At 37.2% G+C, this 27836-nt stretch overlaps 1 protein-coding gene across 2 annotated transcripts in view; it reads left to right on the plus strand.

The window, feature by feature from the left end:
• Window positions 1–27836, plus strand: part of LOC114690609 (putative GPI-anchored protein pfl2) — a 77641-nt gene that overhangs the window by 39857 nt on the left and 9948 nt on the right. Inside the window, exons 1-4 of one of the 2 annotated variants that reach the window (XM_037211207.1) lie at window positions 19005–19097; window positions 24150–24440; window positions 26004–26119; window positions 27141–27308. In XM_037211207.1, coding sequence (XP_037067102.1) covers window positions 24173–24440; window positions 26004–26119; window positions 27141–27308 — 552 coding nt within the window. In that variant the 5' untranslated portion in view covers window positions 19005–19097; window positions 24150–24172. Of the gene's footprint in view, window positions 1–19004; window positions 19098–24149; window positions 24441–26003; window positions 26120–27140; window positions 27309–27836 lie in introns of those variants that run through there. The other variant, XM_037211206.1, reaches the window with a different exon arrangement.

Below are 27836 nucleotides of genomic sequence, written 5' to 3' on the forward strand. Positions count from 1 at the left end.
AATGGCATAGATCTGTCTGCACAGGAACTATAGAGCCCTGATGCTCAAGACTTGTAAGCAAACTGCAGTATTAGAGGACAAGATTTGTAGCTGCACCTGCCTGCCTGCTACATTCTCTCTGTCAAAATCAGAGGGCACAAGAGCTGCCAAAGACCAACTTTTGTAAACCTTTTGGCATGCCTATATGCTCATCCTGGTCAAGCATGAGACGCTAACATGCTGAAGGAAAACACCCCAAGAACATGATCTTACTTGGAGATCAGCTAGGGTGAGCTCACCACCATCCACTGCCTGGCACCATCTGTTCTGTGTCTCAAATCACATAGACACCAGAGTCCTCACCCTCCTTGACAGAAAAACACCAGGATAATGGATATTTCAGGTCCCTGATGTTAATAACACTAAGAGCTTTGCCACAGTTGTCAAGGCTTCCAGAGTGTTATTAATAGGGCCACTATAACTGCTGGGTTTATGCATAAACACCACAAACACCATATATAGTGCAGAAATGCTAAGGAATCATTAACTTAATCACTAAAGGAAAACGGTTTAGCTCTTGACTAGAGGGCAGCTAATTCCTTCCCACTTATCTATCATTTGATTTGCAAGTGTGTGATGAAATCCTCAGGGTTTTTTTTGTGGGTTTTTTTTTTTGTGGAGGGGGTCTGGGAGAACAATTAATGAATGAGAGAATGCTTTAGTAAGTTCTTAAACCAAAAGTAACTGCATTACATAACTTCTTCTATCCAGGAAACACATCCAGGTTTTGGTGGCAATAGACACCCGCTGAATTCTCCTCTTCTCCACCTTGAGTAGAGAAGAGGGAGAAGTGTCTGGGTGGCTCAAACTTGTCCTTTCAGATGTTACCTTTATTCAGAGGAAGGTGATTCTCAGTAACACATGGATAAAGGTGTTGGACATGAAGGGTTATGGTTGGAACATCCACCTATGAAGACATGGAAGAGAAACAACTGAGCACAGCAAACCTTTGATTTTAATGGTAACTAAAGTGTTTACAGTTAGGAGAAAATCCAATCTTGCTAGCTGGGGAAATAGAAAGCTAAGAACAATGGGAGGAGTCCTCACTTTTGCAATCCCAATCATCCTCTCTGATGAAGAGGAGAGTGCAAGGCATCCAAGGTTGCTCAACTTGAAGAGAAATGAAATGACTCTGACCAATGTCATTCTTCCCATCTTTAAAAATACCTCATGTTCTTGGCATTTGAAAGATGTCAACACCCCTGTCCTAATCTCTGAGAGATTGTTCTTCTTACTCAAATGAAACTACCCCTGCTTCTTGCCTTTCAGACAAACTAGGATCTGGACACTGCTGAAGAAATCTCCAAGAAGGTGAGACCTGCCCCTGCTATGTAGAGTTGAGAGCTCTGTGGAACCCACAAGAGCACAGGGGAAATCAGTGCTGCTTCCTTCACAGGAGAGTGGAGGGAGCAGGGCTGGTGCCAGCTGCTTTCAGGGCAGTGAACCACAGCAGCTAGGTTCTGATGTTTCTCTAGGGAAGATGGCAGACATCTTTATTCCACCCTTACTGGGGCCTGAGTCAACAAAGTGCATTTTGATTATGGCAGATAATAAAATAACTTTCTGTATAAGTGTGAGTAAATGGGAAATGAGGAGAAGGCTCTACTTATCTTTACTGGAGACTAAGAAGGAACTTGTTGGGTTGGTAATTGATTGGGTAAATGATAGGTAGTGACATCAAATATTTACTGTGAAATAGTATTTAGTGAAAATATATCAGGACATGGAGATTCACTCCAGTGTTCTGATGTTGAACAACATAAAAAAATAAATGGAAATGTATAGTACAAAACTCTACAGATTCTCAGTTATTTGAATACATCTTTTTTTAATAATCAATGAACATATTTATCATTATCTTTTACATCAGCAGTATCTCAATCAGAGTGAGTTAGTTTCTGTCATCTTGAAAGTTATTTGATTTCTTAGTTTTAGATAACTTGGATTTTTTTAAATTTCATTGGTAAAAAAAATGTAGGTGGCTCAGGGAGAGTTAATTAGAAGTATTATTCTATTACCTACCTTTAGAATATTTTAAAGGCTTCCCATGTACCCATTAGAGTTCTTAATGTACGCTTGAACAGAATATTATAGAACCTGATTTCAGAAGTGTATGTATGTAAGGTAATCTCTCTTGATGTGTCATTTATGTTTCTCAAACATTCCAAATTTTTTACATATGTTTACAGATTGTTAATTTAGTAACTGAGAAATATACTGCTGTATCCTATCAAAACACTGGGGCTTTTCTCAAATTCACAGATGATTATGCTCTTTAACAGACACACACACACCTTTAATCCCAGCACTAGGAAGGAAGTAACAAGACAGGGCACAGAAAGGTATATAAGGTGTGAGTAAACAGTAAGTCTCTCTTGAGGCTGAGGATTTAGTGTAGCTAAGAATGTAGCTGGCTTGTTCTGTTTCTCTGATCTTTCAGTTTCACCCCAATATCTGACTCCAGGTTTCTTTTATTAATAAGATCATTTAGCAATTCCTGTTACATACCTGAGTTAAGAAAACGCTTCCTTCAAAACTGCCTGTAAGAGAGTGTATAGCTCCTATTCTTGATTGATGATTGATGTGAGTGTGTAACCCAGGGGGAGCAGTGTCACTCATGTGCAGGTAGTACTGAGTGCTCAGCAAACCATGAGGATCAAGCCAATAATCAGTGTTTCCCATAGCTTCTGCTTGAGTCCTGACTCCAGGTTCCAGCCTTGAGTTTCTGCTCTGACTTCCTTCATCAAAGAACTGTGATGTGGAAATGTAAAATGACACGACCCCTTTCTGCCCAAGCTGGTTTTGGTCATGGTGTTTTATCCCAGCAATAGAACCTGTAACTAAGAGAGAAATGGGTACTGGGTTTGTGGGATGTTATTATGACACACCTGTGTTTTAGGAAGGATTATAAAAGAACTTTGTAACTTGGAGACATAAAAGTTACAATGGATGTTTAGAGATTAATGAACTATTGTGAGAACTTACAAGATAATACAGAAGGCAGTGCAGATGACAGAGACCTTGCTTGGAAATTTAAGAGGGAAGGTAGAGAGTCTCCTAAAGAATCTACTGAGGCCACTCAATATTTTGAATTACAAATTTGTGATTCTGGTCAACTGGGACTGAAGAACTGGCCATGAATAAGAAGAAAACAGTCTTAAAGAGTTATAATTTGGGAAGTGTCTTCTCACTGTCAATCAGTACAAAGAATTTAAAGTTGTGGTCAAGAGGGGAACAAGGCTGTATGTACCTTGTGCTGACAACCAAACTTTGTAATGTGAAAGACTCGCTCAGGTGGTACTAGTTTTGGAGGTATGAATGGATCATAGAGAATAGCTGAGGCTTGTCACTATGAAAGCCAATGAAAGACCATTGGTGAAGATACTAACCAGATGTATAGTGACCCCAGCATTTTTGAGATGATAGTACCACAGAATGACACCAAGGATAGCAGCAGGTGTGGAGAGCAGTAGCCTAAGCACAGGAGAACCGCTATGTGTGTTGGGATGGAAGAACAGGAGAAATGGAGCTGCCAAGGCCCTTTGGAGACCAGAAAATCTTTTTACACTGTTGAATTTTGATTTTGCTTTGATTTGAATGAAATTATGACCTGGTTTTCCCCTCTTGGAATAATGAGGTAGGGAACATTTTTGGTAGGAGCTCTCAGGTGAGATACTTTGAATTTTTAAAGACTTTAGAATTTTAGAGAGACTTGGGATATTTTAGAGAATCTTTCAAATTTGGAAGAGACTTTCGGTGTTTTAAAGACACTGTACATTTAAAGTTCTTAGATTTGTAGCAATGAGGATGAACATATATTGATATGCAGAATCTATTGGGCATAGATTGGCATTGATGCACGTATACTAGGGTGTATAAACTGGAAATTCTACTGAGGTTGGGATGATTAGTCCAAATTCAAAAGCAATAACACTTCAAAAACAAAATGGATGTTCTCAAATAAAAAGAACCCATAAAAAATTACACATTGTCTTTGTCATCATATATCTGGTTGTATTTGAAATAGTTGTGTTTTCACAAGTATCAACTCAAATAAAAGCTTTCTGTTTAAATGTTCCCTGGGATCTGGAAATCAGTATTGTATGAAAATTGGAATGCTGCTCTGAAGAAAAGAGTTTCCTTGTTGAGAATCAGCTTTACTCTCCTTCTTTATTGCTTAAAGAGTATTGTCCTTTTCCTAATACTCTTTGTCTTCCCTGTCATATGCCTTGTGTGGATATTCTATTCATCTTGTATTTCTTTGAGCATAGAGAATGTTCATTTTTTCATCCAAAAATGGGAAGAAATTAAAAGCCCTGGAAATTTAATATCCAATTAAACTGAGGTTCTTACAGGCATGATTCCCAAACTAAAATACCATAAAGAGAATTAGAATGTTGAACTCATTCCATTCTCTGAAGATCATCACAGAAGTACATAAAATGTGAATAAGCTACAGAGCAGAACACTCGGTCCATTGGGGAATTTAGGGAATTTCCAGAAAGCCAATTTTTTTTCTTGCTTCTTATTTTCTAATTTTTTGTTATTTATTTTTTACAAATGTCTCTGATGAGAGTTGAAAGACCTATTGGCTTAAAAATAAGTTTAATTCTATTCATATTTAGCAGTGAAAAATAAATAGGTTCTCCACTAGAGATAATGAGTAGTCTAGTCACAGGTTTTCAGTCTCAGTAATGTTGTCATGTATGGGTTTCCACTCATACAGGCCTTAGATCAAATCACAAAATGGATGGTTAATCTCACAGCATTCATGCCACTGTTGCACTGTTGAGCATGTTTTGCCAAACTGGTTGTTACTTTACCTGCAAGGATCCACAAATGAGCAAGGCTAATGATTATTTAGCTCCTCCAGTATTGTGCTTAGTACTCTCCAGAATTGGAAAATCTAGTCAGTAGGGATGAGGCTTCCAGGTGAGTGTCAAATTGATTTCTCCATGTTCTGTAACTCAAGGATGTGGTGTCTTCTGCAATAGAGTCTTATCATAAAGTACTTCAGTGTACCCAAGAGCATTGTCAATAGGCTATATGTTGGGGGGTCTATGAGAACTGACTGGCCAATAACATCAAGAAAGCAAATTTATTCCTACCACTGAGATTTTTGTTAACCCGTGGTGTCTAGTAGCAACATTCCTGCTGCATTATAGAGTAATGTGTAAATTTTAGAAAGATAGATAATTAGATAGATGAAAAATAGATACAATGGTAGATAGATACATAGATAGATAAATGAGATAGATAGAAAGATAGTTTTTAGATAGCAAGAAGGAGAGAAGATAGATGATAAATAGATAGAATACACACACACACACACACACACACACACACACACACACACAATATTTTAGTCAGCTTCTACAGCAATAGGTTTCCATATCTTTACACGTTGCTTGTCATGGCGGGGGCTGGCAGGATCTCCTCACTCAGCCTTCCTGTTCTCAGAATTCTATTCTCTGCTTGTCCTGCCTATACTTCCTGCCTGGCTACTGGCCAATCAGCATTTTATTTATACAGAGTGATATCCACAGAACTTCCCCTTTTCTTTTTTTTCAAAAAGGAATGTTTTAACTTTCACATAGTAAAATTACATATAACAAAACAATTATCAAGCAAGAATTACAGTTACAATATCTAGTCTATTTATAATATCTAGTCTATTTCTATTCTCTCCTATATATGTGAATCTAAGGTTTCATATCTAACTTATCTCTTATCATAACTAAGGAAATTATAACTATCTGGTCTTCAACTACATCAAAGACCCCAGAAGAATATAATTTTACCTCAGAAATGGGAGAAGGACAAAAGCAACTTTTGAGAGTCTTGCGAGAGTAGACAAAGACAGCTGACAGCCTGGGCAGTCACCTAATGTTTCTTTGTAAAGCTGGGGCATCTGTCTTCAGCTCATAGGCCTAGAGTCTTTTAGTCTCTTCTCTCTGTGTCCTGTAGAATGTTTGGCAGTTTCCTCTGCAAAGCAGGAACCTGAAGGAACATTTTGTCAAGCAAAGTTCAGTGGTCGCCTTCCTACGGGTCCTGTATGTCCAGTTGATCGAGCAGTCCAGGAAAGAACAGTTTCTTGCCCAAATGGCTATTTTTGCCAAGGTGAAGATAAACTCTATATAGAGTGTCTTCGATGTCCATCCTCCTCTCTGAAGTAAATGGTGCTGCCAGGAGCAGACATGTCTCACTGTCCAGAAAGTCTAAATTTTTAAAACATTTTAAATGCTATATTCTGTAGGTCTTTGAAGTGTTTGAAGATTACCTATCTATCTGAAATATATCTATGTAAATCTAGAAAACTTAACTAACATGGCTACAAGTATGATTATCATAGATGACTAATTATTAATCTGTATTTTTTAATTATCCATTAAAATCTAAATGAGTTACATAAACACAATACCTCAAATGAAAGTAGAAATATATATACAGTATAACAAAATTAACTTTAAATTTGTATCAATAAACTAAAATCTGTACCAATGTAAAACATTTCAAACAAGTTGTTGCTCTTTAAAAGTAGGTTCAAAAATCTACCCTTTTATCCTATCGTTATCTATACAACCCCCCTTTTTTTTCAGAAAGGGATTGCATTTATAAAAATAATGGTTTTTCTCTGTCCCACACCAGAGGGTTCTTCTGATATGGGAAACAAGAATCTCTTAACCTTTTCTTTTAGTAATATGCTTGGGTTTAGAGAAGAAGTGAGCCCTCTCCCCATACTTATTCAATATAGTACTTGAAGTTCTAGGCAGAGCAATAAGACAACATAAGGAGATTAAGGGGATACAAATTGGAAAGGAAGAAGTCAAGCTTTCTCTATTTGGAGATGACATGATAGTATACTTGAGTGACCCCAAAGATTCCACCCAGGAATTGCTAAAGCTTATAAACACCTTCAGCAACATAGCAGGATACAAGATCAACTCAAAAAAATCAGTAGCCCTCCTATATACAATGGACAAAGAAGCTGAGAAGGCAATTAGAGATACATCACCATTTACAATAGCCACAAATGACATAAAATACCTTGGGGTAACACTAACCAAGCAAGTGAAGGACCTATATGACAAGAACTTTAAGTCCCTGAAAAAAGAAATTGAAGAAGATATCAGAAAATGGAAAGATCTCCCATGCTCATGGATAGGCAGGACTAACATATTAAAAATGGCAATCTTACCAAAACAATCTACAGATTCAATGCAATCCCCATCAAAATACCAACACAATTCTTCACAGACCTGGAAAGAATAATACTCAACTTCATATGGAAAAACAAAAAAACCATGATAGCCAAAAGAATCCTGTACAATATAACAACCTCTGGTGGCATCACAATCCCTGACTTCAAGCTCTACTATAGAGCTACAGTAATAAAAACAGCTTGGTATTGGCATAAAAACCGACATGTGGACCAATGGAATCGAATTGAAGACCCTGACATTAACCCACACACCTATGAACATATAATTTTTGACAAAGAAGCCAAAAGTGTACAATGGAAAAAAGAAAGCATCTTCAACAAATGGTGCTGGCATAACTGGATATCAACGTGTAGAAGACTGCAAATAGATCCATGTCTGTCACCGTGCACAAAACTTAAGTCCAAGTGGATCAAGGACCTCAACATAAATCCAGCTACTCTGAACCTGCTAGAAGAGAAAGTAGGAAGTAGTCTTGAACACATTGGCATAGGAGATCACTTCCTAAATATAACACCAGTAGCACAGACACTGAGACAAACAATCAATCAATGGGACCTCTTGAAACTGAGAAGCTTCTGTAGAGCAAAGGATACGGTCAACAAGGCAAAGCGAGACCCTACAGAATGGGAAAAGATCTTCACCAACCCCACATGTGACAGAGGACTGATATCCAGAATATATAAGGAACTCAAAAAATTAGACATCAAAACGACCAACAGTCCAATTGAGAAATGGGCTTTAGAACTAAACAGAGAATTCTCAACAGAGGAAACTCAAATGGCTGAAAGACATTTAAGGAATTGCTCAACATCCCTAATCATCAGGGAAATGCAAATCAAAACAACTCTGAGATACCACCTTACGCCTGTCAGAATGACTAAGATCAAAAACACTGAAGACACTTTATGCTGGAGAGGATGTGGAACTAGAGAACTCTCCTCCACTGCTGGTGGGAATGCAAGCTTGTACAATCACTTTGGAAATCAATATGGCGCTTTCTTAGAAAATTAGGAATCAATCTCCCCCAAGATCCAGCTATACCACTCCTGGGCATATACCCAAGAAATGCTCAATCATACCACAAGAGCACTTGCTCAGCTATGTTCATATCAGCATTGTTTGTAATAGCCAAAATCTGGAGAAGAAGTGAGCCAATTCCTTCTCCAAAGCCAGCTTGGTATATTTGGGAATTTGGGCCTAGCTTCTCATACTACTTCCTGCTGGAGGGGGGTGCTGTATTCTTATGGGGACATAAAGAAAATTTTAGGATTATGGAGTATTCCATGAGGTTGTATTGTCTGAGCCAGTTGCCTTGAAACCATTCTGGATATTGGATCATCTGGGCCATGGTGTCATCAGAGAACTTTCAGGGGGTCTTGGTTGGTCAAACCTGATGTATCTTAATCTGGAAAAAATCCATAGCCTCTGGCTTTCTGTGGAAACAAAAGCAGAGCCTCTTTTCCAAAGCAACATATCCTTACATCCAAATTTTGAAGTCAAGATACCTCTAAAATACACATATTGGCTTAACTCAACAGCTTTTATGATCAAATGTTTTTCTGCAGTTAAAAATTCCAAAGACAACACAATCCAGATTCTCTCTGTAATATCCATCTTTATGTGGCTTATTTTTTATACTACCTTTACTGTCTCTTTAAAGACGACCTATTTGATTATATAACTGCATATATTCCTTTTTCTCTTTTTCAAGCCTACATACATTTTTACATACATTATAAACCATTTAAAGTCTTGTCCAATCTGAATCTGCCTTATTATGTAACTATTGTTTTCAATTGCAGCATTACTAGGGCTAAAATAGCAGCTTTGGCTGCTGGCTCTGCCCACCTCAGGTTACCAACATGGCAGTGGTATGTTTACTGCCAGCTCTGGGAGCCAACAACTCTCAGACACAGTGGGTTTATGCTTCTATCAAAGTAGAATGTAGCCCAGAAACCTCTCTTTTTTTACCAGCAAAGGCTAAATCCATCACACACCATGTTGCACAACTCACAGACATCTCTGTGTAACTAGGTGGGAATAAGACAAGCCCACATGCAGGAAACCCACCATAGAGTAGCTCAAGTCCACATGTTGCAGCATCTAGTCACCCTTGTGAGACATGAAGCAGGAACCTGGTTTTGGCTCCATTTAGAATTGCTTATTAAATATTCTCAGGTTTAAGGTGGAAGCTTGAGCCCTTGAGCACCATTGGCAGCTGGAATTTTCTCCAGTCCTGCCTGGCCCACAGTCAGTACAAATCTCTTTCAATAGAGGGCTTGACAAAAGCATTGAAGGCTTTAAGTACATTCCTCAGAACTACAAGTATGATCCCTTTATCAACCAGGTAGGCATGCTTAGTATTAACTGGAATCACTAGGGAGTGATTTAGATAAATATCCATTTCTTACCTTTTTTAGGTTATAGTATGGCAATCTTTGTTTAGATGTTTTCCTCTAAACTCAATGGAATTGTGCCTCATGATCTGTCTGAATTATGTATGTTTATCCTGTGTGTGTTTTATGTAGACATCAAGGTGGGGAAATCTACCAAAGGAGCCTTCTAAAGTACAAGGTCACCATCGAGTTGCCAAAGAAGTGATGGTGTTGAAAGTAACAGAACCATTTACTTATGATTTGATTGATGACAAAAGGATGTTCCATGCCACAGTAGCTATTGAGACTGAATTCTTCAGAGTGGAGGTTTTTGAGACAGCCCTAAAGAACGAGTTCATCCCAAAAAAGATCATTGCCATATCAGATTATTTTGGCGTCAGTGGATTTCTGGAGATATATGGAGCTTCCTGTGTGTCTGATGCGAATGTTAACCGAACAATGGTTATCTCAAATACACTGAGGAGAAGAGCCAATGGAACTCCTAAAATTAAGGATCTTTTCTCTCAAATAAAAGGAACATATGTGAATGGAGAGTTTGTGGTAACTAATGTAAGCCACTGCATTATTTGTAGATTGCCTTTTGCAATCTGAGATTTTAAGGGTTAACTTGGACTGGAATTTGCTCAACTTACTTAACACAGGAAGCAATTCCCTTTCATATCAGAAAGAGATGAGTAGGATTTCCTCACTTTGGGGACTGGGATGCTCTCGTATCATTCTTCCCCTCAAGTACCACAAGGAAAATTCTTTAGAAAGATTCCATCAATAACCTTTGACATTTTCCTGACTGTGACAATCTATCTATAGTCATCCTATTCCCAGACATTGTTCAGTTATTGTCACACATTCCTTTTAGATACTATTTCTTTTATACCTTCCTTGCCCAACTCAAGTGAATAAAGAGTCAAACTCATAGCCTGCACACAGTTTGAGATGATGAGAATAAAAAAGCAAAGAGAATATTCTGCCCAAGAATGAAGTCATGTCCAACAAGCAAGGATTATTTCTCTAATGTGATCTTATTATCTTGTGCTTTACTTTTTATCAAGATCTTTTGACTGAGTGAATAATATTTTAAATAATGAGAGAAAGAGGAGTTAAACAATCTAGTTTAATTTCACAATTTATAATATGCCCAATGAAAGTGAAGAAATTTAAGGAATTCTATGACTTTTGAATGTTTCTTTAAGTGCTGATGTACTAATTTATTAGTATGCTTGCTTGTTCAATGTATGATTTTGTAAGTCATTGTGTATGAATCAGTCATGGCTTGTTCCTTTTATCTATGCTGTTTTTGATTGTGCTGCTACATTTGGTTATACAACTAATAAGTAAACTACATGGGACACAAACTAAAACACCAGAAATATTTCTGGAGATTTACTTTTGAGGGATTAGGAAGGAATAGAGTGAATAGATATGTGCACTCAGCAAATGTGATCCATTGAAAAAGTAGATATGTTAGAGTGTGTGTGTGTGTGTGTGTGTGTGTGTGTGTGTGTGTGTGTCTGTCTGTCTGTCTGTGTACCTGTCTATGTGTCAGTCTATTTGTTTCTCATGCTATTTCTTCTTTATTTCTGTTAGTTTATTCATTTTGTCTTATTCTTATTGGTTTTTCTATTTATTTGACTGTTTCCTTAAAAGAAAGACAAAGAAGGTATGGAGTTGAAAGGGTAGGGAGGTGAGGATTATCTAAGAGGAAGTAGGGGAGGTGAAGTATGATCAGAACATGTTGTATGAAAATAATTTTATTTTTAATAAAAAATAAAATGAATGAAATGAAAAGGGACTTACAATAGTCTTTCTCAGACTTACAAGCCACAAGTAGCCTTTTCTTCTCAGGTCTCTTGGATGTACCTAGGAAAGCTGCAATGATAACTAAATGGGTTTTGTCACTATTTTTTTTTCTTAATTTTGACCCCTTACTTGGAATCCTACAGAAATCTCATCTATTCTGATATGTTCCCACTAGTACTTAGGAAGATACTCATCTGTTCTAAAGACACCCAGCAGGTAAAGACCTCAAGTAGGTAAAACATAAGAGAGGCTTCCAAGGGCTGCAGTGATGACTCAGTCATTAAGGGCTAGGCACACAAAACCTCCACAGTGATTGCCAAGAAAAGATTAGTTCACCAAACATCTTAACCTCTTCTCTTCCTGTGATACTATTTTTTCAGTTACTTCTTTATTTTGCCTGTGAGGGTTGAGAGAAACACAAAAGCCATGAAAATAGTGTGGAAGTCAGAAGGAGCTCCATGAATGAGTTCTCTGCTTCTACCATGAGTCCTGGGAATTGAGCCCAGGAAATCAGGCTTGCCAACAAGCACCCTTACCATGGTGCCCTCTCACTGACCCATGTACCTATGATTCTGAACCTAAGAGCCATACTTGCCTTGTCGGGGACAGGTTTATGCTAACACTCTTTATTTCTCATAGATGTGACAATCTTTCATTGATGAATGTTAACTTTTTTCTCAGAAAAATGACAGGAATGACTTCATTTACTATGGGATTGAAGATGATACTGGAAAAATGGAAGTGGTGGTCAGTGGACCACTGACCAGTATCAAATGTGAGCCAGGCAATAAAGTTCAACTTATCTGCTTTCAATTGACCTCAAATGAAGATACTCAGAAGCTGGAGTCTGTAAGGCAGAGTTACATGCAGGTGTGTGCTTTGGGAAATACCATTCTTCCTAAGAATCATGTATTATTTTAATATTCTAGTAAAGCTTGATTGTTGGCATTACATAGAAAATCCAACTAGTGGAGGAAAATTAAGCTTTGCCCATTTAATAAGTCAACTTCCTTCCATTATTTTTTAAGTAAGAGTTTTTAAATCATATAAAGAAAATAAATTCAGAAAGACTCAAAAGTTGTTATACGTTGAGCTAAATGATAAAAACTACCTCATTTCTCAAAGCAGAGAGATAATTTGGCAAGACTTGGGTTAATTAGGATGTTTGTTTCAAATTATGATTCCCTGATTTGAAGCATGAACCTATTTAGTCTTAACAGTGATATCCTGGATTCACATATGGAGGGTAAAAGTTGAAAGATCAGAGAAGCAGAGCAGCCAGCTACCTGAGACTTCTTACATCGGTGAAATCTCTGAGGGAATGGGGAGATCCTGTCTCTATGAATCTTCAGAGTGAAAGGGGCAGAGATTCTGTCTCAATAGCCTTACATTCCTGTCTCTAACTCCCTAGTTCTGGAAGTAAAAGCATACACCACCACCACCTGGCTCTGTTTCTCTTTTAGATTTCTTTGACCTCCTGTAACATAAGCTGCCCTTGAACTTGTGATCTTCCTTCTTCCTCCACCCAAGGTCTGAGATTAAAGATATGTGCCACCACTGCCTGGCCTCTACATTTAACTAGTGGCAAGCTCCACCCTCTGATCTCCATGAAAGCTTTATTTGTCAGAACATAAACAAAATATCACACAACACTGATTTTTGTACTGGACCAGAGACTAAAACTCAAAGAACCTTGGGGTCTTCCCCTATAACATTCAAATACTTTCTGTTGCAGAGCATGATGAATAGAAACAGAAAGTTCCCAAGGATGCCCTGGCAAATCAAACCACAATGTGCCAAAATCCACAATCTTTGTCATACATACACACATGTGGGATTCATTTTACAGTTTTTTTAAAGCTTCTATTACAATATAAATGGAAAAAATAGAAAGGATCACTTGTTCATTCACATAGATATGCACTTACACTACCATCTTTCTCAGCCCCTCAGCCAAAGTTCCAAACTTGTCCACATGGCAGCTGCACCAGCAAAGCCTTGTCTTCCTCCTCCCAACCTGCCTGCTGTGTGAGAGTCTGCACCTCAATCTTTACCTCAGGAACTGCAGCTCTTTCCTCTCCTCTGTAGCTCTGTGACACACTCACTCTTCCACCTGTACTCAAGCCTGTAGGGCTGACCAGTTAATTCCATAGTCCCCAGCAAGGGAAGAAAGAGGACTCCAAGGACAGAGAGGCATTTAAAGAGATAGGACAGAGTGGAAAAAGGGATGTGACTCATGGTGACTAGTCAGTAGGAATGTAGAGAGAAGTGTGGAACCATCTGCATTACAATGGATCTGACCTCATCATTTTCTTCCTTAAGGTCATCAATGCCAGAAGGAGGGTCATTCAACCCTGATTCAACCATGAAAACCTCTCTAGAACCATACTTCTGAAAACCTGGATGCCAAGGATACTGTTTACAGAAAGAAGACCCAATCCAGAAAATAAATGTGTATAAGACATGTTGAAATACCATATCTATGAAAGCAAGCTCTTAATTCTAGGAAATGGTGGTTTCCTATATTCTATATACACTTTTGTATTCGCTAAAGTCCATGTTTTATATCTATAACTTTGCTAATTGTTAATCTAAATCTTTTATATACAAAACTTTAAAAAAAAATTATTTTTCTGTAAAGCAGTGATTACTTAGAAATATCTTTCAAACATTTGAGAGTTGGTATAAAATAAAAATTTAGTGACCTGCAGATAAAACTGTGGAATACAGGCTTCAAGTGTGATGTTTAAGGACAAAGCATGCTCAACAACAAACAGGCTGTGTCTTGCCCAGAAAAGCCAAGGCTTTATAAATACACAAGAGAAAGTTGAATTCAGCCTTGAGTGCAGTTTCCAAAACTAGTGTGCTGAGGACAGGACAAATCTTCAGACCCTTTTCACTGAGTAAATGTGACTTTATTATAGAGTTTCATTGTTTCACAAAGAATCCCAAAATGTGGGGTTTTAAGAGTGAGGAATACTATCTGTAACAGTAAGAAATCTCAGCTCCAATTCTAAAATGAAATGTCACTGGAAACCTTGAGAGTAAAATGAGGAAGCCCTATGATAAAGTTAATAAGAAATTAGCCAGGATGCCCAGAGAGGCCTTGCTGGAGTATTGTTTACTTCTGTCACTGATGGGAAAATATACCTGACCTAAGTAACTGAAGACAGAACGCATTTATTTTTGCGAACGGTTTAATAGTAGAATAGGGTGAGATATCTGGCCAGAATTTTCAGGGCACAGAGGATGCTGGGAAGAAAAACAGACTCCCATGGAGACACAGAAAAAGAATGATGTAGGAGATGAGGTAACAGCCATGAGCCATGTGGCAGCAAGTAATTAATAGAAGTAGCTTAAAATAAATTAAAAAAGCTGGCTGAAAACAAGTCTAAGCTATCATAATTAATATGTCTCTGTGTCTTGATATGGGAGCTAACAGGAAGGAAAGAGAAAGGCTTGCTACAAACCTCACAACGTACTGTCAGTTTTCTTTTAAACTATCCACAGTTTAGTGCTACTCACAGCCTTGGTCAGAGAACCTCCTTTTTGCAGGGAGTTTGTTTAATATCCCTTTACACTTTGTGAATATATGTCACTATGAGTGGTTTAATAAAGAAAATGACTGGCCAATGGCCTGACAATACAAGGTTAGGCAGGAGAACCAAACTAAGGACACTGGGAAGAGAAAAGGCAAAGTTAGGTGTCAGGTGCCAGGTGCAGAAGAAGCAATATGGGAGGTTCATAGATGAGGTAAATGAGCCTTGGGGAAGCACATAGATTAATAAAAAATAGGTTCATTTCAGTTGTAAGAGTGAATTAGTAATAAGCCGAAGCTATCTGATGAGCATTTATAATTAATATTAAGTCTCTGAGTGGTTGTTTCAGAGCAGTAGCTGGGACAGGAAAACTCCAACTACTACAGTTGCTATCAATTCCAGAAAGTAAGAACTAGGAACATGCTTGGTGACTCTGGAATTTGGTTCCTTAATTAGTGGGTGTTGGGCTCCTCTTTTTAATTGGAACTTCCTTGAGCAAAAAGACTGCCAGTCACACAGCTAGCCAATGACCCTCATGTCAACTCTGGCTACTTAGAACACTGTACAGATATCATGAGTAAACTATAAAATTTTAGCTCAGGGCTTCAGCACTCAAAGGTGCAGTTTCAGTGATATTTTTCAAATAATTTCTATCAGACTTTTTTTTTCTGTCATAAAGCTTGAGGAAAGTACATGAACTGGGAATCATTTCTATCTAGCTATAGCCAGAGCACTTCCTCAACATCTAACAAGAAGACTTCTATGATTGGTGCAAATAGGAAATTTCACTTGTATGTGATGTACTCTGTGTCTAGTCTACAGAAATCCTTTCTAGCTGTTATCAGCAAGCAGCTTATTATCACAGTGTGGGCTGGGAGAAACAGCCCTCTGGACATCCTTATAGAAACTCAAAATTATTTCCAGTATGGGGCTGATATGGCTAACACAATCAACTACAAATTGGATTAAATAAGGAAGACAATTCAAGACATGAAAGACAAAATTAACAAAGAAATAGAATTGTAGTGGGTAGCCATTCCAGCTTTGGGCTGGAAGTTTCAACCCCCATTGAGGCATCAGTAACTATCACACCTGCAAGGCAGGGCGAAGGGAGGGCCCTTAAGACCCAAGATCGGATGCGATGCTCTCTCTTCTTGCTTGGACTCTGGACACTAGAGGTAGACCAAGGAGAGTTCTCCAGAGAATACCCCGGACTGTGCAGTGTCTTTCCCAGAACCCACAACCTACCTATCCCATCATTTGTAAGTAACGCCATTAAATAAATCTCCCTTTTAACTACATGGAGTGGCCTTAATAATTTCACCAATATAGATTCACTAAAGAAAAGCTAATCTGAAACAAAACTCAAAATGAAAAATTTGGAAAGTCAAAATCAAAGAAAAAGCCTTACCAACAGATTAAAAGAAACAGAAGAGGAAATTTCAGGTCTTGAAGATAAGGTAGAAGCAATGGATATCTCTGTCAAAGAAAATCTTAAATCTAAAGGCATGAAGGCACAAAACAGCTAGGAAATGGAAAATAGTATGGCAAAGAAAATTCATATGAATAGGTGATAGAGAGGAAGAAGAAAAAACCCAGGTCAAAGATATAAAAAATATTATAACAAAGGCATAGCTAAATTGTTGTTGTAAGAAATGAGATGCTTATCAGGTTACATAGGCATGCAGAATATGAAGTAAATAGGACAAGAAAAGAAACTCTCTGTGAGATATAATAATTCAAACACTAAATATACAGAAGACAGGAAGATTATTAAAAGCTGCAAGGTAAAAAGACCAAGTCACTGATAAAGGCAAACCTATTAGAATAACACCTGACTTTCCAAAGGAAACTCTGAAAAAAGGGGTCTGGGCAAATGCTCTAAAACTGAAAGACCACAGATGTCATCCTAGACTACTATACCCAGCAAAAATATCAATCACCATCTACAGAGAAAGAAAACATTTCATGATAAAAAGTCATTTTAACAATTTCTCTATACTAATTCAGCTCCACAGAACACACTACAAGAACAACTTGAAGGGTCAATACACCAAAGAGGACATAATAATCCTAGAACAGTTCATCAAAACTGGGAAAATCCATTCTAACAAAATAACAGAATTAATAAATACCTTTCAACAATGATTTCAATATTAATGGCCTCTATTCCTCTAATGAAAAGACACAGAATAACAGATTAGATTAGAAATCAGGATCTATCTTTCTGCTGCATTCAAGAACCATACTCCAACACCAAAGACAGACATCAATTTAGGGTAGAAAATGGAAAAAAGTAATCTAAGTAAATGGAACCAAGTAGCAAGCAGAACATGGTAACTACTTTAACATTTGATAAAAACAGACTTTGAGCCAAAACTAATCAGAAGTAAAAGGAAAGGGCACTGCATAATCTTTAAAGAAAAACAAAGCAACAAAAAAGTATTACAAGTCTTAACAATTACACACCAGGCATAAGGGTATTCAATTTCATAAAAGAAACACTACTTCAGCTTAAATATCATATATTCAGCTTAGCACTGTGATAGTGGGTGACTTCAATATGCCACTTTAATCAAAATATGGGTCATCTAGACAAGAAAATAACAGATAAACTGTGGGGGAAAATAACCTTCTAAATCAAATGTACCTAACAAATAAGTACAGAACATTTCAACCACAACCAAATAATAAACAAATTACTTGTTTCTCAGAAGTCCATGGAACTTTCTCCACAATTCACCACATATTGGATACAAAGCAAGTCTTATGAGACATAGGAAAATTGAAGGAACTCCCAGCATCTAATCTGACCACCATTGATTAAATCTGGATATCAACAATAAAAACAACAGGAAGTACACAAACTAATGGAAACTAAACAACTATCTACTGAAAGAAAACTGGGTCAAAACATAAATCAAGAAGGAAATTAAACACTTTTTAGAATAGAATTAAAATAAAAATACAACTTAACACAATCTATGACAAACAACGAATGCAATTCTACAGGGCAAGTTCATAGCACTAAGTATCCAGTCGAAAAACTGAAAAGGTATCAAATTAATAATTTAATGATATATTTGAAAGCTCCAGAAAAACAATTGAGAATAAATACTCAAAGGGGGTAGACAGAAAGGAATAATAACATTCAGAGCTGAACTCAATGAAATAGAAGCAAGAAAACCATTACAGAACATCATTAAAATAGCTAGTTCTTTGAGAAAAAAATCAAATAGACTGACAAACCTTTAGCCAAATTAACCTAAAAAAAGTAGAGGGTGGATAGAAATTAATTAAATTAGAGACACATGTTCAACTATATTCATAGCAGCATTATTCATAATAGCCAGAAACTGGAAACAACCTAGATGCCCTTGAATTGAAGAACTGATTAAGAAAATGTGATATATATACACAATGGTGTACTACTTAGCAGAGAAAAATAATGACATCACGAACCTTGCAGGCTGTAGTAAATTATTAAACCAAAAGTAACTGAAGTAAATATCTTCTTCTACCCGGGAAACATATTCAGTTCTTGGTGGCAACAGACACCTGCTGAATTTTCCCTCCTGCCACCTCCACACTGAGTAGAGAGGAAGGAGAAGTGTCTGGGTAGCTCCCACTTGCCTATTCAGATGTTACCTTTATTCAGAGGAAGGTGATTCTCAGTGACCCACAGATAAGGCTGTTGGACATGAAGGGTGAAGTTTGGAACATCCACCTATGAAGACATGTAAAAGAAACAACTGAGAACAGCACACCTTTGATTTTCATGGTGAGTGAAGAGTATACACTTGTGAAACAATCCAATCTTGCTAGCTGGGGAAATTGAAAGCTAAGAGCAATGGGAGGAGGCCTCACTTTTGCAGTCCTCCTCTCCCAGGAATAGGAGAGTGCAAGGCATCCAAGATTGCTCAACTTCAAGAATGTCATTCTTCCCATCTTTAAAAATACTTCATGTTCTTGGCATTTGAGAGATGGCAACACCCCTGTCCAATCTCCTAGGGATTTTTTTTCTAACTTAAATGACATTACCCCTATTCCTATCCTTTCAGACAAACTAGAATCTGGACACTGCTGAAGAAATCTCCAAGAAGGTGAGTCCTGTGCCTGCTATGTAGAGTTGAGAGCTCTGTGGAATCCACAAGAGCACAGGGGGAAATCAGTGCTGCTTCTTCACAGGAGCAGGGAGAAAGCAGGTCTGGTGCCAGCTGCTCTCAGGGCAGTGAAGCCACAGCAGCTAGGTTCTGATGCTTTGCTAGGGGGAGATGGCAAGCATCTTTATTCCACCCTTACGGGGGCCTGAGTCAATAAAAGTGCATTTTGATTATGTCAGATAATAACAGCTTTCTATATAAATATGAGTATATAGAAAGTGAGGTGAAGGCTCTATTTATCTTTGCTGGAGACTAAGAAGCAACTTGTTGGCTTTATTGAATGACTTGGTAAACAATAGGATAGTGACATCAAATAATTACTGTGAAATAGTATTTGGTGAAAATATATCAGGACATGGAGATTCAATCTAATATTCTGATATTGTACAGCATGTGAAAAAATGGTCATGCATAGTACAAAGCTCTACAGGTTCACGTTCAAGTACATCTATTTTTATTCATACACAAACATACTTATCATTATTTTTTATATCATCAACATTTCAACCACAGTGAGTTAGTTTCTATCACCTTGAACATTATTTGTTTTTTTTTAGTTTTGGATTGCTTGACTTGTTTTTTAATTTTCTCAGGTAAATATAGGGTGCTGTGAGATAGTTAATTAGAAATATAGCTCTATTGGCTACTTTTAGAATATTTTAAAGACTTTCCATGTACCCTTTAGAGTTCTTAATGTGTACTTGAACAGAGTATTTCAGAAGTTGTTTTCAGGCAAGTCCATTTGTAAAGATATCTCTCTTGGTGTATCATTTATGTTTCTCTAACATTCTAAATTTTTTGCAGATGTTTATACCTTGTTAATTTATTAGTTGAGAAACATTCTGCTGTATCTATCGAAATACTGTCAGTTTCATGAAATTCACAGATGAGTGTGCTATTTCACTTATATATGAAGAAGATACGTGTGCATTTGCACATTTGGAACAAAATATATTCCATGTTGCTACTTATTGTGGTACTATCAAGAAACATAAAATACTAAGAAATAACATACACTATTATTGGTATATAAAATCCAACATTTAAACTATTTTCTCTTTCTAAGGAGATATTCTGGTTGCTTGTTTTCAATTTGACACAAGATAAAATTGAAATACTGGAGTTGAGAAAATGCTTACATCAAAATTGCCTATAAGAAAGTGTTCAGTGCATATTCTTGATTAATGATTTATGTGAGTGTGTAACTTATTGAGGGCAGTGCCACTCAGTCATAACTGCTGAGCAAACTATGAGAATCAAGTGAGAAATCATTGTTCCTCATGACTTCTGTTACAGTTTCAACCTTGAGGTTCCAGCCTTGAGTTCCTGCTCTGACTTCTTTCAGTAAAGTAATGTGATGTGGAAGTGTAAAATTATATGAACCCTTTCTTCCCAAGTAGTTTTGTTGATCTATCCCAGCAATAGAACCTGTAACTAAGACAGAAATTGGTACTGGGTTTGTGGGATAATATTGTGACACAACAGATTGTGTTTTAGGAGGATTATGAAAGAACTTTGTAACTTTGGGACATAAAAGCAAATGAGTGTTTAGAGATTAATGAACTATTATATAACTTACATGAAAATGCAGAGGGCAGTGCAGATGATGAGGGCTTGGTTTGGAAATTTCAGAGGGAATATTGAGAGTCACTTAAAGAATCTACTGAGACAACTCAATATTTTGAATTACAAATCTGTGATTCTGGTCAGCAAGGACTCAAAAACTGGCTGAGATTAAGAAGAGACCAGCATTGTTGAGGTATAACCTGGGAAGTGTCTTCTCACTGTCAGTACACAGAAGAGGAAGTTATGGTCCAGAGGGGACAAAGCTGTCCCTTGTGCTGACAGACAAACTTTGTAATGTGAAAGACTCACCCAGTTTGTACTTGTTTTGGAGGCATAAGGGGGTCATAGGGAATAGCTGAGGCTTGTCACTGTGAAAGGCTATGAAAGGTTGTGGTGAAGACAAAACCCAGGTTAATGGGGACCCCAGAATTTTTGAGATGTGAGTACAATGGAATGACACCTAGAATAGCAGGAGGTGTCAAGGGAGGTAGCCTAAGCACAGGAGAACCACTATGTGTACTCAAATGGGAGAGCAAGAGTTAGGGAGATGCCAAGGCACTTTGTATACCAGAGAATCTTTTACATTCTTTAATTTTGATTTTACTTTGTTTTGTAAATATTTGTAACCTAGTTTTCCCCTCTTGGGATAACAAGGTGGGTAACTCATTTTTTTTTTATTTTGTACAATCTCATTGTTGGGATATTTTGAAATTTTAAAGACTTTGGAATTTTAGAGACATTGGATATTTTTGAGAGGCTTTGAAGTTAGGAAGAGATTTGGGGTGTTTTAAAGAGACTGAAATATTAAAGTGTTTAGCTTTTTATCAGTGAGGATGAACACATATTGATATCCAAAATCTAGTGGGCATAGAAGGTATTGATGCATGTGTACTATGTTATTTAACACTTGAAATTCTATTGAGGTTGGGATGATTAGTCCACATTCAAAAGCAACAACACTTCAAAACAAAATGAATAATCTCATAAAAATGGAACCCATCAAATTACACACAGTCTCTGTCATCACATAGATGGTTGTGTTTGAAATAGCTGTGTTTTCAGAAGTACCAACCCAAATAAAAGCTTTCTGTTTTAATTTTCTGTGGGATCTGGAGATCAGTATTGTATAGAAGTTAGAATGCTGTTCTGAAGAAGGGAGTTTTACTGTTGAGAATCAGTTTTAATCTCCCTTTTGAATATGAGATGATCTATTTTTTAATGTCTCATGGTTTACAAAGTATGTCTTTTTCTTAATACTCTTCACCTTCCTGTCATGTGACTTTGTGTGAATATTCTTTCACCTTAGTTTTCTTTGAGCATGGATGATGTTCAATTTTTGTCACAAAAAGTGAAGCAATTGACAGCACTAGAAATTTAGTACCCAATTAAACTGATGTCCATACAGTCATAAATGCCAAACTAAGATGATATATATTAAATTAGAATATTGGACTCATTCCATTGTCTGAAGACCATCAAGGAAGTATATAAAATGTGAGTGAGGTACAAAGCAGGATGCTAGTCCACTGGGAAATTTTGGGAATTTCCAGAAAATCATTTTTTTTTGTTGCTTCTAATTTTCTAATTTGTATTATTATTTCTTTGCAAATTTTTATGATTGGAGTTGAAAGACCTGTGGACATAATAATAAGTTTAATTCTACTCATATTTGGCAACATAAAATTAGGAGGTTCTCAAGAAGGAAATACGAGTAGTCCACTCACAGGTTTTCAGTCTCAGTAATGGTGTCAGTTATGGGTTTCCACTCATACAGGCCTTAGATCAAATCATGAAATGGATGGTTAATCCCACAACATTCATGCCACTATTGCACCAGTGAGCATGTTTTGCCACATGGGCTGTTACTCTACCTGCAGGAATCCACAACTAAGTAAGGTTAATGATTATTTTGTTCCTCTAGTACTGTGTCTAGTACTTCCCTGAATTGGAAAATCTAGTCAGTAGGGATGAGGCTTCCAGGTGAGTATCAAGTTGATTTCCCCATGTTCTCTGACTCAAGAATGTGGTGTCTTCTGCAATAGAGTCACCATAAAGTTCTGGAGTGTATCCAAGAGCATTGTCAATAGGCTCTATGTTGGGGGTCTATGAGAACTGATTGGCCAATAACTTCAAGAAAGCAAATTCACTCCTAGCACTGAGCTTTTTGTTAACCTGTGGTGTCTAGTAGAAATATTGTTTATATATTATAGAATACCTTCATGTAAATATTTTATTGATATGGATTTAGACAGATAGAAAGATAGAAGATAGATACACAGACAGAAGGTAGATAGATGGATGGATATATGGATTATATACATACATACATTCATATATACATATATATGGAAGCTCTACAACAATAGGTTTCCATCATAGTTTTAGAATTATAAATTAGTGATAGTTACTCCTTTGTCTGCATCTTCCACTCCCATACACTCCCATTACCAACATCATTTAACTCTTAAGTTTGCAAAGTTTATGAAAAGTACACAGAGAAAGAAATGTGAGAATGGTTTTCCAAGCAATGAAAAAGACATTAGACAAACCATAAACCTTGAACATAAGAGTATATTTTGTATATTTTAAGCATATGATCTCAGGAATAAAAATAAATATAAATAGAAGAGTGCAGGTTATTCAAAGACTTCTAATATCTACTAGGAGGAAGAAATATTTTTAATAAGATAGATAACTATTAAAAGATCTAGATAGGATTTAAGCATGACATGGAAGTAGAAAATTGTGTCTATGAACAAGTAGCACCACTAAATCAACCCTGAAAGGTTAAAATGAGGAAACTAACAACATAATTCTATCCAATAAATTCTAGGGGGCTGCTCTGAAAAGTATGTAGCTGTTTGAGAAATTGACAGTAATATGATCACAATCCAAGCCCAGGGGAGACAGGTTGCTAATGAGGGTTGTTTGAGGCAAAGCCAAAGGTCTGTGGTTCAGCATGGCCATGTGACTTCAGTCATTGTTTTTCCAGGTACACTATAATAGGATGCAGTCCATTTGCATCTACGTCACTTTAGAATGGGAAAAATCAGAGACCCACAGGCAGATATCCAGGTACAGTCTCCAGAATCAACTAAAAATGAAAAAGGGATCCACGATATTAATACTTATAGCCCAGACTCTAAACACTGCAACAATTACTGATTCCAACACTTTTCTTCAACCACAACTGCCACTGGTCTAAGTCACCTAAGATGCCTTATGGGGAAGAATATTCTAGACTTATTTATTAATACAGAAGTTCTACATCCATTTTGCACAATGGCACAGCTTATGTTTACTTCTGTTTTTCTCTCACAGGCAATTATGGACATTATCAATAGATGTCATCCACTCACAAAGAATAACCTTGTTTTGCAATTGTCTGTATAAGTTTGTAATCATATGCCCATTTTCATCTTTTAGGATTGTCCATAATTTTAGAGATAATGAGTGAATACAAGACAATTGTTCTTCAACAAGGATTAGAGGATGTGGCTGTGGATGACTACCAGTTTAGGAAAATCAAGTCCTTACTAAGAAAAGAACTAAATCTAACAGAAAAGATGCAAAATGATTATGACAGAATTCAGATGGCTGACCTGTTGGAGGACACATTCCCAAAAGATGCTGGACTGGACAAACTGATAGAAGTGTGTCAAAGCATTAAAGATCTTGAAGAGCTCGCTCAAAGGCTTAAAACAGAGAGAGCAAAAGGTAACATGGGAGCACCCTGGACACTCATCCCTTCTCCACCCTCCCCAAACTTTCTGGCTCCCTGCAGAGATCAGAACAGATGTGTTGCTTTCCCATGGTGTGTACCTTAGAAATAATGGGGGTGGACGCATTTCAGATGTCAACAAATTGATGATTTCAAGAAATCCTTTCTTACAAAGAAACTTGATATATTTCAGAGTGGACATCTTTTGCATTGGAGGTAAATGAAAAAAATTAGTTGTTGAGATAGGTCAGAACACTCAACATGGTAGAAAAACTAGAAAATGATAAACTAAAAATTGAAAAAAATCATTTCTCGCATTTAAATAGAGTATGTGTAATATTTGATTAACAATCTTACCCACTCATTAATAACTTTTCCAGTAAGAAATTTGATCTAATATTTTAGTAGAAGCCTGCATTTTAGAAATGTGAAGAAGTTTCTCTTTATAAAGTCACTGGGTGTACTGGTACACAACTCTGACCTGAGAATTCAGCATAAGGAGGCCCAGTCAAGGAGACTGCAGATTGGTGATACACAGAGTTATACAGAAAGATATATGTCCCCAGTATAGAAGTCCAAACACAATTTCACTACTTTGTTACATCAACTATCAAAACACAATTCTTTTTCTATGAATTGGAATGCTTGTCTTAGAAGGTAACCTAATGTTATTATCATAAATGTTTTATGTTTGTAAATCAGACTGTGGGATAAGAGGGCTAGGACAGGGTTGTAGTGATTAAAACAGAAGTGTCTAAGAAGAAGAAGAAGAATGGAAAAGCTGAACCTACTACACCTGCAATGGGCAAAGAATCCCCTGAGGCCTGTATGGGACTTGGTACTACTGGTGGCCTTCTGGTCAGGGAAGGCCTCTGCAGCAGAAGAAAGTAAACACACAGAAACAAGCAGAGACTAAATAGTTCTTGAAATTTTTGCAGGATATTTGATCACACTGTACACCCTGAGATTGTGTTATTTACTGGGGGAAAAAAAACTGTTTGTAGGTCCAGTGTGGCTCAGCCCTAACACACAGCTTTATTCCAATATCTTTCTGCTTGAATATTGTAAATTGTGTTAAATCAAGTCAAGCATAGGTCCAGAGGCAGAGCAAGCAACAAGTTAACAGGAAGTGAACATAGGATTATTAAGAAAAAAGATAGATAGTATGAGGAAGTTGGCAGGATGGTTAGCCAGAAGCACAGGCAGTAGAAGTGAAAGATATTGAGTGTCAGATGTTTTGGGTTGAGATGGTACAAGGAAAGGGGGATTATGGTACACTAGGGGAATATAAAGGTCAGTTGGCTGCTTTCTCTGCCTTTGTGAGCTAGGAAACTATTGCCCCAACATCTGGCTCCTGAGTCTTTATTGGTAAATTTGAACGACTGAGGTTTTTGTTAAAAACAACAAGAAATGATCATTTTTTCTATACAATTATTAATGAAAGTGGAATAAATTATCAATTCCATTTAAAAAACAGTAAATAAATAATTCTGAATGAGCTTTAGAATCTTAACCACTTCCCTGGATTTATTGTGTTTTCTTTATTCCTACAATTAAAGTGCAAAAGAAAGGAAAAAACAAAACTGCAGTGAAAAAAAGAAAGCAAGAAGAACCCAGTAGTTCCCGATCTCTTTCCACCGATAATGAATTAGACATGAGTAAACCCTCTTCAGAGGTAAGGTGGCTGGTCTCCCACCAAAAAGTTTCCACTCAGGTTCCTCCCCTTCTTAGCTCTTTAGGAAGATTCAGTACTCTATCTATGTAGCCCACGGCTCTATTGAGAACAGGCTTCTAAGTCAACAAATTCATAGGGACCTGTCACTCCTCCAGTGTCATATATACAATGTCTCTAACTCGTGCAGTATAACTCCCAAGGATGCAAATAAACAAACAAACAAAAAAAAAACACTATGTGGCTTTTTAAGACTATTACTGAAATAGCAGTTGCTTTGGGATGTGGCTTTCATAAAGGTTGAATTGAATACAGACTTTGTAATTCTACATCTCATACTCTTTGGCCACCACAGGGATAGGGTGAGATAAATATAATTTTTCTACACCTCTATGAGACAATCCTATATGTCTGAGGGTTTCCATTGCTTTGGAGAGATGTCATGACCACAGCAACTCTTATTAAAAGCCACCTTTGTTGGGGCTTGCTTATATTCAGAGGATTAGTCCATCATTGTCATGGTAGGAAGCATGTCAGTGTACAGGCAGACAATGTGCTGGAGAGGTAACTGAGAGTTCTACATCTCCACAGGCAGCTGTAAGAAAGAGTGACACTGGGCCTGGCTTCAACATCTGAAATCTCAAGGCCCACCCCTCAGTGACACACTTCCTCCAACAAACCACACCTACTCCAACAAGGACACACCTGCTAATAGTCCATTGCCTAGTAACCAAGTATCAAATCTCTGAGTCTATGGGGACCACTCTTATTCATACTCCCACACTGTACAATACATCTGTTAAGAATGAGGTGTGCACAATAACACAATATAATTAGAATCCAGTGATAAAACAAAAAATTTTATGGTCTTGAAAATATTGTGATTTATTTAATTCTAAAGACATTACTAAGAACTGGGAATAAAACTAGATAGAAAAGCACACCTTATCATGTACAAAGCTTGGGGTTCTATTTCCAACACATGGGGAAATCAATAAGGAAAGAAAAAACATTGTTCTTTCAGGAAATGAGAAAAGAAACCATAAAAACTGAAGGTAGTAAGAAAATGAAGTTTACCCAGGAGCAGACTCAGCTTCCAGAACCTTCAGGAAGCAACACACAAAAAGATGAAGGTTGTCTTCAGACTCCTCAGAAGCCTATACCAAAACCATCCAGCAGTTCCTCAAACAAGGTACCACTTTCCAATTCCTAATGCTTGGCCCTTCCCAAAGCATATTTCTGTGCAAACTACAACTTTGGAGAAACTTCTCACTGATTAAATACTACAAAGATTTTCCTCATATTATTAAATAGCTCATTAAGTTATCTCATCATGTATCAAAGCCTCCATGGTACAAAAAAGGTGAGTATTTATGAAATGATTTCTAATAATGCCAATGAACTTACTGTTTAGGGTTCAGAAGAAAGTACAGGGTAGACAAACAGGAATAAACACAGGAATGTCTCAATCCCCATTGCCTAGTTTCTTCTAAACCCTCTTCCCTTTGCTGGTAACCCAACAAAAGGTTACTTTCACCATTCTGTGATCTTCTCAGCAGGTGTTCTAACACATGCAGTTTCCCTGCTTGGAAATCTTTATCCTTGTTCATTCACTGACCAAATACTGTATAACTGTAATGGTCACTTTTGTTGAGAGTCAGCTTCAGACCTCTCGCAGGCATTCACTAAACTCTCCCAGCTATTCCTCATCAAAGGGAAC

The sequence above is a fragment of the Peromyscus leucopus genome, chromosome 15, assembly GCF_004664715.2.
Source record: "Peromyscus leucopus breed LL Stock chromosome 15, UCI_PerLeu_2.1, whole genome shotgun sequence".
NCBI classification, from domain to species: domain Eukaryota; kingdom Metazoa; phylum Chordata; class Mammalia; order Rodentia; family Cricetidae; genus Peromyscus; species Peromyscus leucopus.